Raw genomic sequence first — 14,642 nt, forward strand, 5'->3', positions numbered from 1 at the left:
GTATCTCCCCCCCGCCCCCCCCAAAAGCACCCCCTTTCCATCAACCTTCAGCCAGTGCAGTCGAAAAAGTCTCCAGATGACTGTTGTGCGTCCGACGTCTACGTGCCTTGCCAATCGCCCTCGTTACCTGTTTGAAGGACCACGTTGCGGGAATGGTTATCTGGAGGCAGAAGAGGCTTGTGATTGTGGCCCTCCCCAGGTGATAATAATAATGTCAGAAGTGAATAACATGTGCATGCCTGCTGTGTACATACGTGCTTGTATGAAAGTTATCATGTAATGTATAATAATCAATGTTCTCACACATGGGGGCTCTTAACAAGACTGTCTCCACTAACATGATAGCATCGTGCCCACACTGTGATGGCACACCCTCCATTTACTGCTGCACACCAGGAGTGAGGCTAAGTTGTGATAAATCATGATAGCACAGGCTGCCTGTCAAGGTCGCTTTCAACCGCACTGGATGAGATCAACCTTAACAGTTGTGTTGACTTAAGCGAGCTTACATGGAAGAATATGCAGGAAACCCAGGAAATCTAGCCCAGGTCATAGAAGGCCTCAACACCTCTCTCTTTGTTAAATCTCCGATTGCCGATTTACTTTCCACCTCGGTCATTCACCCTACATATGGTGCTTCTCCAATCTATTTTATTTATAGTATTCCGTATGCGGCCTGTGGCTGCTGGTTGCATCATTCCTGTGATCGCGGCTGTGCTGCTGATGCAGTGCCTCCTGTTTCCAGTCAGCTGGTACTCATTTCTCCGACCTCGGAAGGATGACAGGCTGAATCAATCCACCTTGTGGTTTTCAACTCTGTCTGTTTGTCTGTGGGCAGGATATCTCAAAAAGTTTTGGACAGATTTGGACGAAATTTGGTGGACAGGTTTGGGTTGTGCCAAGGAAGAATTGATTCAATTTTGGTGAAGATCCGGATCCAGATCTGGATATGAGAATTAAAAAATAATTCAAGTGATTCTTCACCATTGAGAAATGAGGCCAAAAACGATCGATATATACCAAAAAATTATGGATGTATTCGGACGAAACCTGGCGGATGAGTTCGGGAGGTGGCATTTACAAGCCGATTACATTTTTGCTTAGGTCTGAATTCAGATCCGGCCTATAAGTGGAATACAAAACGTAAACTGTTCAGCCTGGCGGAGGTACAGTCGTGTCCAAAAATATTGGCACCCTTGCACTTTTTTCAAATAGCTCACAATTTTCTCTAAAAATAAGTTGAAATTGACAAAAGTATTTGGTCTGCACAATTTTTTATTTCACTGTTAATATTACAGAACGTTTGTTTTTGATTCAGAACTTAATATATATCCTTTTATATCAGAAAATAAAAAGAAATGGCATTGATAAAATTATTGACACCCGAAGACTTAATATTTGGTAGCACAACATTTGGACAAAATAACTGCAGTCAAGCGCTTCCTATAGCCATGAATGAGATTCCTACACCTCTCTACTGGCAGTTTGGCCCACTCTTCTTGTGCAAACTGCTCCAGTTATCCCAGATTTGAAGGGTGCCTTCTCCCAAGTGCTGTTTTCAGATCTCCCCACAGGTGTTCAATGGGATTTAGATCTGGACTCATTGCTGGCCACTTCAGAACAGTCCAGCGTTTTGTGTTGAACCATTCCTGGGTGCTTTTTGAAGTGTGTTTGGGGTCATTGTCCTGCTGCAAGACCCATGACCTTCGATGGAGAACCAGATTTCTGACACTGTATTGAACATTGTGCTCCAAAATGCCTTGGTAATCTCATGATTTCATGATGCCATGCACACATTCAAGGCACCCAGTGCTAGAGGCAGCACAGCAATCCCAAAACATCACTGAACCTCCTCCATGTTTGACTGTAGGGAGGGTGTTTTCTTTGAAGGATTCATTTTGTTTCTCTAAACATGGAGATGATGTGCTTCACCCAAAAGCTCTAATTTGGTCTCATCTGTCTACAGGACATTCTCCCAGAAGGATTTTGGCTTGTTCAGGTGTGTTTTGCAAAACTCCAGTCAGGCTTTCTTATGTCTCTCTCTCAGCAGTGGGGTCCTCCTGGGTCTCCTACCATAGTACCTCCTTTCATTAAGCTGGCAATGGATGGTGCAAGTTGAAACTGTCATACCATGTGTCTGTAGGTCAGCTTGAACCTGGTTGGCAGTTGATCGAGGTGCTTTCTCCACCATTCAAACAATCCTTTGCTGCAATCTTCAATCAAGTTTTCTCTTGCGGCCACGTCCAGGGAGGTTGGCTACAGTGCCATGAGCATTAAACTTCCTGATAACATTGCGTACGGTGGACACAGGAACATCAAGGTCTCTGGAGATGGACTTGTAGCCTTGAGATTGTCCATGCTTGGCTACAATCTTGTGTTTGACCTCCTCAGACAATTCTCTGGTTTTATTTTTCTCCATGCTCATTATGGTACACACAGTGACACAAAACATTCAAACGTTTCTCTATTCAAACTGGTTGAATAAGTGATTTTTATATTGCAGGCACCTGTAATTCACCAGAGGTGAGCTCAATTCCAAAGTAAAGGAGAATCACCTGCTTGAAATCCAATTATGTCGAAATTATGCCTGAATTAATCGAAATCAGGCTGGAGTTCCCCAAGGCAGTGTTCTGGGCCCTGTGCTTTTTCTGGTCTTCATCAATGATCTCTCTGACTCTCTTGAAAATCCTCTCTATCTCTTTGCTGATGACTCTACTCTCTGTCGCTCCATTCCTCATCCCTCAGATCGGCAGTCTGCAGCCTCCTCACTCGCTGCAGACCTGGACAAAATCACAGACTGGGCAAACAAGTGGAACATGTCTTTCAATCCTGACAAATCTCACAATCTTACGATGTCTCTCGGAAAAGACCGACTGGACAACCCTCCCATCCACTTTCTGAATAATCCTCTCGAAAAGTTCTGTGACTCAAGCTTTTGGGTCTCACTATCTGCCATGATCTTTCCTGGGAAAACCACATTTCAAATCTGGCCTCCAAACCCAGTCGCCGACTGGGCATCCTCCGTCGTGCGAAGTCCTTCCTTGGCACACCTGAGCTCCTCACCACATACAAGGCTTTCATCTGCAGCTCAATTAGTTAGGAGGGTTAAGAGGAAGCATCGTTCATTTTTTCAGGAAAGCACCAAATTTGGCACAGATGTAGTATGGACCTATACAATTGTTTTCCTGAGGGGCGCCCAAAAATTCAGAAAATTCAAAAAATCCAAAAAAATGTCCTGGATGCTGTGAAAAAGGGGAGAAAACGGGTATTGATTCGAACTGTAGATTCTGATATTGTGGTCTTGGCAATAGCACACTACTTTACCTACCAGTGTGGAGGAACTCTGGATTGCCATTGTCACTGGTAAAAGCTACCGCTACCTTGCCATCCATAAAATTGCCACTGGCCTTGGCCGCAGGAAGTCCGAGTCTTTGCCATTATTTCATGCCTTCACTGGCTGCGACAGTGTCATGTTTTGCCCAAATTGGGAAAAAGACAGCCTGGAAGGCTTGGGAGGCATACCCCAGCATCACGCAGACCTTTCATGCTCTCGCTTATAGGCCATCTGTGGACGCTATTACTATGTAGTCCTGCGGCATAGCAGACCAATTGTTCAAATTGTTCTAAAAGCACCAAAATTGGCACACATGTAGATTAATATATTCTAAACATTTTTGGATATGGAGGCATTCAAGATTAGCCCTGTGGAAGATATGGCGGCCATTGTTCAAAATGGCCGCCATTTACCATTAGCGTCATTACATAGACTTCATTATGTGTCGTTAGTATGGTGCTAGATGGGCCAAAATTCCTTTTTTTTACATCAGAATTAACATCAATAAGTGTTTAACAGATATTTAGATACAAAATATCTGTTATCTGTTAAATTTAAATATCTGTTAAATAACAGATATTTAACAGATATTTAGTTTAACAGATACAAACCTCTCGATGACATGCATTGTATCCTCTTGGATGCTTGTGGGTGCATTTGCCAGACTCAGCAGGGCATCAGTGAGTTCTGGCAGCGTGTTCCATGTTGCCCAGGCAGATTTCTTCCCATGTCCGACGAAGGCTGACACAGTATCACACCCTGTGATGGCATGAAACATTGGAAGAGTGCATTTTGAATGAATCTTGAATGAATGAAAAGAGAAAGAAAAAAAAAAAGAGAAAAAAAAGAAGAAAAAAAAAAGAAAAAAAGAAGAAAAAAAATGAAAAGAGAATCTTGAATGCCTCCATATCCAAAATTGTTCAGAATGTATTAATCTACATGTGTGCCAATTTTGGTGCTTTTAGAACAATTTGAACAATTGGTTTCGTATTTTTTACTATGCCGCTGGGCTAATGGAACTACAGAGCATAGAAAGATATGTTGCCATCCTCTATGACCGCACTACCGAGATAAAGACAGTGAATGACATGCGCCGACACTTGTTCACGAAGAAGGCAAGAACAATTGATCACATTCCCCCAACAGCAGACGCCTTCGAACAACACCTAAAACGTGCATGTTTTCAGGCTGGACACGTATAGAGTCAGGCACTTGTGCCCTACCCAGAACTTCCATCACCAGCTGATTGGGGCTGGATGAAAACAGGGACTTCTTGGACAAAAATTTGGACCACAATACTGAAGGAGCTGCGCTCCAACGCGAGTCGAAAGAATTGACGCGACCAAAGACGGAATTCGTCCGAGTTGCTTAATTGAAACAAAACAGCTCAGGTATTCTGACCAAAAGCCCGTTTATCGGGCAGCAATATATATACACATTTATGTCGGGAAGTTTGCCCGGCAAAAGCTATACCGGGCATGCCCGGGTGTCAAGGGCGAGCCTTGGAAAGGCGAGTCTGGACCTGCCCGGGCGTGTTTGGCTGCGGCCTGGCAAGTCGAGGCTGGGCGTGCCCGGGCGCTCTGGACAGCACTGGAAAGGCGAGAGCGGGCATGCCCGGACGCTCTGGGCGAGCCCTGGAAAGGCGATAGCGGGCATGCCCGGACGCTCTGGGCGAGCCCTGGAAAGGCGATAGCGGGCATGCCCGGATGCTCTGGGCGAGCCCTGGAAAGGCGAGAGCGGGCATGCCCGGGAAAGACGAGACCGGGTGTGCCCGGGAGGTTCGGGCGTGCCCGGGAACAGTGAGTCCGGGCATGCCCGGGAGAGGCGCGTCTGGCCGTGTTCTGGCCGGTGCAAGGCGATTGTGTGCATCCAGCGGTAACCGCTACACAGCACGGTGAAAGGTGCCAGCGGGGCCTGGGTGTGGCGGTGGACCTTGGCCCGCTGGCAGGCCGTGCAGGCGTTGGCCCAGTCGCGGACGTTCCGTCGAAGGCCGTGCCAGACGAAACGCGCCGACACCAGCTTCTGAGAAGCTTTCCGGCCTGGGTGAGAAAGGCCGTGGATGGAGGCGAAGATGCGGCGCTGCCAGGAAACGGGCACGATGGGGCGAGGCTGGCCCTGGGAGACGTCGCAGAGCAGGACGGTGCCCGCGAAGGGGATGTCGGCCAGGCGGAGGCCCGTGTCCGCCGCCCGGAGGGCCTGCACCGAGGTGTCGGTGGTCTGGTCGGCCGCCATGAGCGCGAAGTCCACGCCGAGGTGGACCGCGTTCGCGCTGGCCCGAGAAAGACAGTCGGCCACAGCGTTGTCTTTGCCGGCGACGTGCCGGATGTCCGTGGTGAATTCCGACACGGCGGAGAGGTGGCGCTGCTGGCGGGCCGACCACGGCTCCGTGACTTTGGCCATTGCGTAGACCAACGGCTTGTGGTCGACGAAAGCCGTGAACGGGCAGCCCTCCAGGAGGTGTCGGAAATGGCGAATGGCCAGGAATAGACCGAGCAGCTCGCGGTCGAATGTGCTGTATTTTAACTCGTTCGGCCGGAGCTGCCGGCTGAAAAAAGCGAGTGGCTGCCAAACCCCGTCCACCCATTGTTCATGGGCGGCGCCCACCGCATAGTTGGACGCGTCCGTAGTGAGGGCGATGGGCGCGTTGAGCACCGGGTGAGCCAGCAGCGTTGCGTCGGCGAGGGCCCGTTTTGCGCTCGCGAAGGCCGTGTCCATGGCCGCAGACCAAACGATGTCATGCTTGGCCGGCTTGCCCCAGAGGGCCTCGTAAAGGGGCTGCATGAGCTGAGCAGCGCGGGGCATGAATCGGTGATAGAAATTCACCATGCCGAGGAACTCTTGTAGGGCCTTGATGGAACGGGGACGCGGGAACATGGTGATGGCCTCGACCTTGGTCGGCAGCGGCACGGCCCCGGTCTTGGTGATGCGGTGGCCCAAAAAGTCAACGGTCGTCGTGCCGAAGTGGCATTTGGCCGGGTTGACAATTAAGCCGTGCTCGCTGAGGCGACCGAACAGTGTTCGGAGGTGGAGGAGGTGCTCGGCGCGGGACGTGCTGGCGACGAGGATGTCGTCCAGATAGACGAAAAGAAATGGCAGGTCGCGCAGCACGCCGTCCATTAAGCGCTGGAACGCCTGGGCCGCGTTCTTGAGGCCAAACGGCATCCTCAAAAATTCGAACAGGCCAAACGGCATGATGACAGCCGTCTTCGGGACGTCGGCCGCCCGGACAGGTACCTGGTGGTATCCCCGTATCAGGTCAATTTTGGAAAATATGACCCGTCCCGCCAAACGGGCGGAAAAGTCCTGGATGTGCGGGATCGGGTACCTGTCGGGGGTGGTAGCGTCGTTGAGGCAGCGGTAGTCGCCACACGGGCGCAATTCGCCCCCCGGCTTTGGCACGATGTGCAGTGGTGAGGCCCACGCGCTATTGGAGCGCCGCACGATGCCGAGGTGCTCCAACGCGTCGAACTCAGCCTTTGCCACGGCGAGCTTGGCCGGGTCGAGGCGGCGGGCCCTGGCGTAGACCGGCGGGCCCGTAGTGGGTATGTGGTGCTCGATCCCATGCCGCACTGCGACGGCCGAAAACGTCGGCCATGTGAGGGCCGGGAATTCCGCGAGCAGGCGAGCGAACTCGTTCGCTGTCGGGAGGGCGCACGCCAGTTCGGTCGGCGCGGAGCTGCTCATCGTGCACGCCAGGGAGCTGAAGGTCTCGGCGTTGACAAGGCGATGACGTTTGACGTCGACCAGCAGCCCGTGCGCGCAGAGGAAGTCGGCGCCCAGCAAAGCCATGGGGACGCAGGCGGTCACAAAGGTCCACTGAAAGCGCTGGCTGCCGAAGCAGAGGGTGACGTTGCGCGAGCCGAAAGTGCGTATGGCCGAGCCATTAGCAGCGACCAAAGAGGGGCCGCAAACGGCATCCCGCCTGTCCTGCTCGGAGGCGGGTATGACGCTCAGTTGGGCGCCGGTGTCACAAAGGAAACGCCGCCCGGACGCTTTGTCCCGAATAAAAAGCAAGTTGCCTGAGTGGCCCGGCCGTTTCCCGACTTGCCGAAAGTGCACGGGGGTCGGCACGTCCGAGCCTTGTGTCCGAACCTGGTGTGGTAATAACACCACGCCTGGTCAGGTGGAGGCCCGGCCGTCGTGTCGGAAGCGGTCGGTGTGGCGTGGCGGCCGCCAGTTTCACCGGCAGTTCGGCCTCCAACCGCGCAGGGTGCTCGGGCGTCGTGGGCGTCGCCTCGGACGGCGGCAGGCTCCAGGTAGCCGCGTCGATGTGTTGGCCCGCCGAGGAGATCTTATCGGCTTCCCTGGCGAGGGCACGGGGATCGGTGATCGACGTGCCAGCCAGGGCGAGGCGTACCGGGTGAGGCAGCTGGCGAAGGAACAACTCACGGAACAGAAAATCCGGAGAGTGCTCACCGAGCAACGAGAGCATATAGTCCATGCGCTCGGATGGGCGTGTGTCGCCGAGCTCGGGCAGGTCGAGCAGGCGCCGTGCGCGTGCCGCCGGTGAGAGGGCGAAAGCGTCGAGGAGGAGCGTCTTCAGCGCGTCATACTTGTCGGCAGCCGGCGGGTGCTCGAGGAGGCTCAGGGCGTGGGCCGCGGTGGCGGAACCCAGCGCTGCCACGACGTGGTGGAAGCGGGTGTCGTCCGCGGTGATGCCTCGCAGGGCGAACTGGGAGTCCGCCTGGGCGAACCAAACAGCCGCGTGAGCCTCCCAGAAGGTAGGCAGTTTAAGAGTCACTGCCGTGTCCATGTCGGTAGGTCACCAGTGAAGGAGCTGCGCTCCAACACGAGTCGAAAGAATTGACGCGACCAAAGACGGAATTCGTCCGAGTTGCTTTATTGAAACAAAACATCTCAGGTATTCTGACCAAAAGCCCGTTTATCGGGCAGCAATATATATACACATTTATGTCGGGAAGTTTGCCCGGCAAAAGCTATACCGGGCATGCCCGGGTGTCAAGGGCGAGCCTTGGAAAGGCGAGTCTGGACCTGCCCGGGCGTGTTTGGCTGCGGCCTGGCAAGTCGAGGCTGGGCGTGCCCGGGCGCTCTGGACAGCACTGGAAAGGCGAGAGCGGGCATGCCCGGACGCTCTGGGCGAGCCCTGGAAAGGCGATAGCGGGCATGCCCGTACGCTCTGGGCAAGCCCTGGAAAGGCGAGAGCGGGCATGCCCGGGAAAGACGAGACCGGGCGTGCCCGGGAGGTTCGGGCGTGCCCGGGAACAGTGAGTCCGGGCATGCCCGGGAACAGTGAGTCCGGGCATGCCCGGGAGAGGCGCGTCTGGCCGTGTTCTGGCCGGTGCAAGGCAATTGTGTGCATCCAGCGGTAACCGCTACAATACCACTGATACAGGAGGCATGTTCAGAGCTTACAAGCTGCCATTGTAAGTCGGCCTGTAAAGGCAACTGTAAATGCGCCAGGGCAAATCTGCCCTGCACATCACTGTGTGACTGCGATGGACAGTGCTTGTCGTACTACGCGTCTGTGCGAGAGCCTCCAACTTTCAAGTGCCCACAATATTTTAAGTTAAAACGGCAACTGTGTGTAACTTTGATTAATAAATACCATTCCATTGTTATCAGAGACCAATAAAACAATGTGTATCACTTGGAATTGAAATTTTACCTAAAATACTATGAGAGATTCAAGGAAAATGGAAACACCATGGCGGCCATCTTGAAATTAAAGATGATGGATGCCAATCTTTATGCAATTGATCCCATTGGATTCAGAGACCATGAAACCATGGGGTAAGACACTGGAACTGTGGTGTTATCGCTCATAGTATAGAAGTTATTGAGGGAAATAGGTCACAGAGGGCGGTCATGTTGAAATTCAATATGGCGGCCACCAGGGGTTCTGAACTTTTGGGCGCCCCTCAGGAAAACAATTGTATAGGTCCATACTACATCTGTGCCAAATTTGGTGCTTTCCTGAAAAAATGAACGATACGCCCTATTTTTTGGTCTTAACTGCCTAAGTAAATGGATTACTGCTCTCCCCTCTGGACCGGTGCTCCTGCCTCCCACCTAGCTCGTCTTCACGCTGTTGAAACCAAAGCGTTCAGAATCATTGGAATCTCCCACGATGAAGCTAACTCCAAGGGCCTTTCACTCACTCACCGCAGGCAGGTGGGTGGTCTTTCCGTCTTCTACCGACTCCTCTCTGGCCTTGCCCCCCCCAGCTCTCTCTGGGCTCTGTCCCCCAAATATTCCTACAGGTCGCACAAGATCTGCCTGCAACCCTCTTATGGTTAAACTGCCAAAATCAAGATTCTCTGCTCACCTTCACGCCTTCATTCCTCTTTCTCCCGCCTCTGGAACAAACTCCCTCACTCTCTTCAATCCCACTCCACCCTCCAGGTCTTTAAAACAGCTGTTCACCACCGTCTCTTATCTTCCCCCGTCCAAAACCTTGATCTTTTCTACCCCCGCTAATTTCACCCCAAATCCACTTTTTAAAAATACCAACTTCTGTCCTGGAAGTCCTTGGTGTCCTTGTGTTTTATACTTCTCCCACCCCCCCCCCCCCCCTTCCCACGCCTCCTCCCCCCAAGCCATCTTCCTCCCACACATCTCCCTGCTCTCAAATGTTGTGTTTGTGTGCTTCCCCTTCTCTCCCCATCTTGTCTTCCGCTCCCTCTTTTTATATATTTTGTTTGTCTGGTTGAATTGTTTGTGAAATAAATGTTAGCTCTTTCACGAGCCTCGATTCAGTATACAAAAAAAAAAAAAAAAAAAAAAAAAGTCTAACAACTTCAAAAAGGTGCCAATAATATTGTCCGGGCCATTTTCGGATTTATGTGTGGAATAAGCTAAGATTTAGTAATTTTTTCAGTTTTTTTTGCTTTGTTCCACTGCAAACCAAAGAAATACACGTGTGGATACCAAAAGATTTTTTTATTTCAACAATTTTCTGGAAGCAAGTTTTTTCTCAATCTTTTTTTTTTGCCATTGATCATGTTTCATCACCATTGGTGATATAGCGAGCAGGGCACGCTCACCTCATGAGCCGTCGCTGCCTCTTCCCATCTTGCTTTCATTGGAGCCGTGCCCACCACCACCTTGTGGGTGTCTCGCAATCCTATCTTTCAGTTTTTCAAAATTACCAAGACCATGTCCCCCATTTCACCTGCAACTCCTCTCATCATACATCTGAACATTATTGTCATGAAGCCATTTTGTCCTTGCCCCACTTTGTTTTTTGACCCTCCACCCTTTCTTATTCTGCTCTCCAAAAAGTCTGACACTTGTATAAAGAAAACTTGTTGAGTGCAATGAAGTCTTCCTTTCATTTTTTTTCTGGTAATGTGGCTGCAGAGCCTCCATGGATCTCAGTACACTATCCCAGCATGGAAAATTGCAGGCCGTCATCAGCGGCAAAGCCGTGCCCTTGGGCAATGATGCTACCCTGCTGCCTCGTGCTGAATACGAAGAAGAAGAAGAATATGGGCCAAATGCCTGCCTTCTTCTCTAAGTTACCATGTATAAAGTGTATATATCATCGGTATATTAAAGTTTGGAAAATGGGGAAAAAAAAACTCACCTGCAATGGACTTACCCATTATTATTAATTACTCAACATTTGCTGTTGTCAAATGCAAGTTTTCCCACGTGCACAGGTGTGTCAAAACCCTTGCTGCTTTGCCAACAACTGCACCTTACGACCAGGAGCGGTGTGCGCACATGGCGGCTGCTGTAAGAACTGCCAGGTTGGAATAAAGTCCAATTGAATCCTTGCTTTATCCAGGTCATATAGAATACTAGTATCTCCTCCAGCTCTTCTAACTCTCCCTGACATTACAAAATCTTCTAAATATGCTTCTATCCCTAGATTTTGTACCCCAAGTGTGTCCAGTACTCGCTTTTGCCATCTTATTCGAACCATTTTAGGGTACTTGAACAACAAACATAAACACAACACCGAGCAGGAACTAGAACCGACAGGACTATGTTAAACCCAATTCAAAATTTCTGTTCCCAGCTCCTCCCTGCCAGCACCCTCTGTCGTGCGGCACATGACCCCTGTGATTTCGCAGAGTTCTGCAGGGGGATTGAAGCTACCTGCCCAACTGACATGCACAGACAAGATGGAAGTCCATGTGAGCCCAAGGGGTCTTGCTACGCTGGCCACTGCCGTTCTCTTGCTCGCCAGTGCCAAGAGCTCTGGGGCCCAGGTACGATTCAGAGACCATTAAGGTTAGTCAGAGACCAAATGATGGCATCTCTGAAAATCAATGAGTAAAATCCAAAAAAGAGAATGATCAGCTTCATTTTGATGCCATACTTCCCTTCACTCAGGTGCTCGGCCTTCCTCTGCACACTGCTTTACGAAGGTCAATGCAGCTGGAGATCAGTACGGGAACTGTGGGAAGGACATGGATCGATACATCAAATGCAGGCCGAGGTGAGAACCATCTCTACCTTCCCACTTCCATCTCACTTCCTCTCTTATCCTTCTTAATTTATATTTTCCTTCCTCAAGATGGCTTTCTTCCCTCCCACCATTCAATTCTCCTTCATATATATATACACTACATGACCAAAAGTATGCGGACACCCCTTCTAATTAGTGGATTCGGCTGTTTCAGCCACACCCATTGCTGACACGTATATATAATCAAGCACACAGCCATGCAATCTCTATAGACAAACATTGGCCGACGGGCCGTACTGAAGAGCTCAGCGGCTTTCATCGTGGCACAGTCATAGGATGCCACCTTTCCAACAAGTCAGTTCGTCAAATTTCTGCCTGGTAGAGCTGCCTCGTTCAATTGTAAGTGTTGTAATTGTGAAGTGGAAACTTCTAGCAGCAACAGCAGCTCAGCTGCGAAATGCTAGGCCACTCAAGCTCACAGAACGGGAACGCCGAGTGCTGAAGTGCGTAGTGCGTAAAAATCGTCTGTCCTCGGTTGCAACACTCACTACCGAGTTCCAAACTTTCTCTGGAAGCAACGTCAGCACATCAACTCGATTTTGGAATTGAAGGCTCGAAACCTTGATGATGGACGATTCCCAGCTGATGATGCGGATGGCCCTTTATTCAGGCATCAGTAAGCCAAATGAATTATTCAAATCTCTCGAGAATCAACGGTTTATTTTGGTATATAATTATATATAATTAATCAACTCCCAATTAAACTGCACGTCTTTTTCTACTCGTGGTAAATCCACTCCATTGTTTTTGATTTTATCTCTCTGTCTCTCCCAGTGCATTCAGTTTGTTTGAAGATTCCTCCTTCCGGGTTCATCTATATATCGATTGGTTGATCCAGTTTAATAAAAATGATGATGCCACTTTACATGTTAGGAGTTAGGTGATGCCAACAAGCAGTATCCAGATTCAATTTGCTTGTTGGCACTGATGCTATATGGTGTAGAACAGTTTGAAGAGCTAAAACAAAGCTAATGGAAGAGCTAAAACACTAAATGGATCAGGACACAACAAAACAAAAGGAACAGTAGAAAAATATAGAGGAGGGGGGGGGGGGGGGAGGTACCAACAGCAGAGTTGAAGAACAAAATAGAGGAAGGCTTGGGCAATTAATAGATGTGGAGAGGAATGACGAGTGGGGGAAGACGCACACACAGCGTGTACAAGATGAATACAGAAGCAAACTCTCACGAAGGAACAAGAATGACCGCACTGTGGTCACAACCTGCGACGCAAAATATATATTTTCACCTCCTCAATCCACCCTCCCCTCTCCCCATTCCAATCAACATTCGACCCAAAGAAAGCCAATGTAAATCTGACGTATCAAACCCGGGCAGTGTATAATCAGCAGAGGCCTACAGGCCCAATGTCTTAGGCTCACCAGAAAACCAAAATGGCGGCCATATTATTTTGTCTGGTCCCATGGTGGGTGGAGTCAACGCCCACATTTTGGTGGGGTCCAGCAGATGTCCAACCAATGGGTGCACATTTCAAAAATTGACCCCCAACAAGAACCACAACAATAACCACAACCATGAGGAGCCCTTGTTGACGTGCGATGCAACTGGAAACTTGGAAGGAGGTGGGGTTGGGGGTTCATCTTGTCCACCCCATGGATATTGTCTGAATACATATATCTATAAACACAGGTCAAAGACTGATATTAAATTGTTTATCCTTCACACTTCCCTTTTGGGAGTCATATTTAGCACAATCTCAATCACTGCCATTACTAATTTCTCCACTTGAACCACCATTTTAATTGGACTCCTTTACCACTGTTATTCCATCTCTGCTTCCTCCTTGTTTCCCAGTGATGCTCTTTGTGGCAAGGTCCAATGTTCAAGCCAGGCCCCGACTCCCATCATCTCTCCGGCTGCCGTCAGCATCGAGACGGATGTGCCCGACGATCGTGGTTACAAAGAGAAGTGTCGCGGTGTACACCTGTATACAGCTGCAGATGTTCCAGACCCAGGCCTGACCCAGCTTGGTTCCTGGTGTGCTCCTGGAAAGGTAACCAGTTGATCCATTCACTATGTGTATATAATAATATTAATCGTTTGAACACATTGCAGTAGGCTACCTGTTGGAGAAATAAATTTGATTAAACCAAATATCCGTGCATTTGCTCAGATTTGATTAAACAAAGTATCCGATTAAACAGATGCCAATCCTAAAGACGGAATGCTCCGGTATACAGTGCCTCCAACCAGCACTGCATCACAGTGGTAGTTTTATAAAGTTGAGTCTGATCCTTTGAGGCATCAATTCCCGACTACCAGCAACGGTACCCGCCCTAAGGGCGGGGCTTAAATTGGGAGGCCCAAATGAAAAGGCAAAATGTCAGAAATTGAAGGCTTTTTTTATTTTAAACGATTCATGTAAACATCCGTTAAATCATATCACACGCAAATCATCAAAATCTAAACAGTATTTGTAGAATTTCAATAAAAGCCACATCACTGTTCATATCGGTAAATATTATTCCATCGTGTTTGGAAAAACTGGAAAATTGGAAAAATTGGAAAAATTGAAAGAAAAATTTGAAAAACAATATAGTCTATTTTACTCCAGGGGGTCCCAGGATTACCCACCCAAAATATCGTTGCGATCGGTTCAGCCGTTTTTGCGGAACTTGGGAACAGACGGACGGACAGACAGACAGACGGACAGACATTTGGTGAATTGTAGTAAGATGAAGGCCAATGTTGAGTTCACTACCACTTCAGCTATTGCACACATTATATTGAAGCCTAGCTCATACTGGATTAAACACTGTTTATTGGTTAACTTACCATAATGTCATGTTTAGCTATCTAAAGAAAAATACAAGTAAAGACCATGTAAATGTATTTCGATACCTCCAACTGA

At 49.4% G+C, this 14,642-nt stretch overlaps 1 protein-coding gene across 1 annotated transcript in view; it reads left to right on the plus strand.

Annotated features, from left to right (window-relative positions):
* LOC137418084 (disintegrin and metalloproteinase domain-containing protein 12-like) overlaps positions 1–14,642 on the plus strand; it is a 108,561-nt gene that overhangs the window by 78,511 nt on the left and 15,408 nt on the right. Inside the window, exons 12-16 of the mRNA XM_078769882.1 lie at positions 28–199; positions 10,957–11,046; positions 11,319–11,511; positions 11,636–11,741; positions 13,586–13,784. Coding sequence (XP_078626008.1) covers positions 28–199; positions 10,957–11,046; positions 11,319–11,511; positions 11,636–11,741; positions 13,586–13,784 — 760 coding nt within the window. The remainder of the gene's footprint in view (positions 1–27; positions 200–10,956; positions 11,047–11,318; positions 11,512–11,635; positions 11,742–13,585; positions 13,785–14,642) is intronic.

Source organism: Myxine glutinosa, chromosome 1 (assembly GCF_964187855.1).
Source record: "Myxine glutinosa chromosome 1, kmMyxGlut1.1, whole genome shotgun sequence".
Taxonomy (NCBI): Eukaryota; Metazoa; Chordata; class Myxini; order Myxiniformes; family Myxinidae; genus Myxine; species Myxine glutinosa.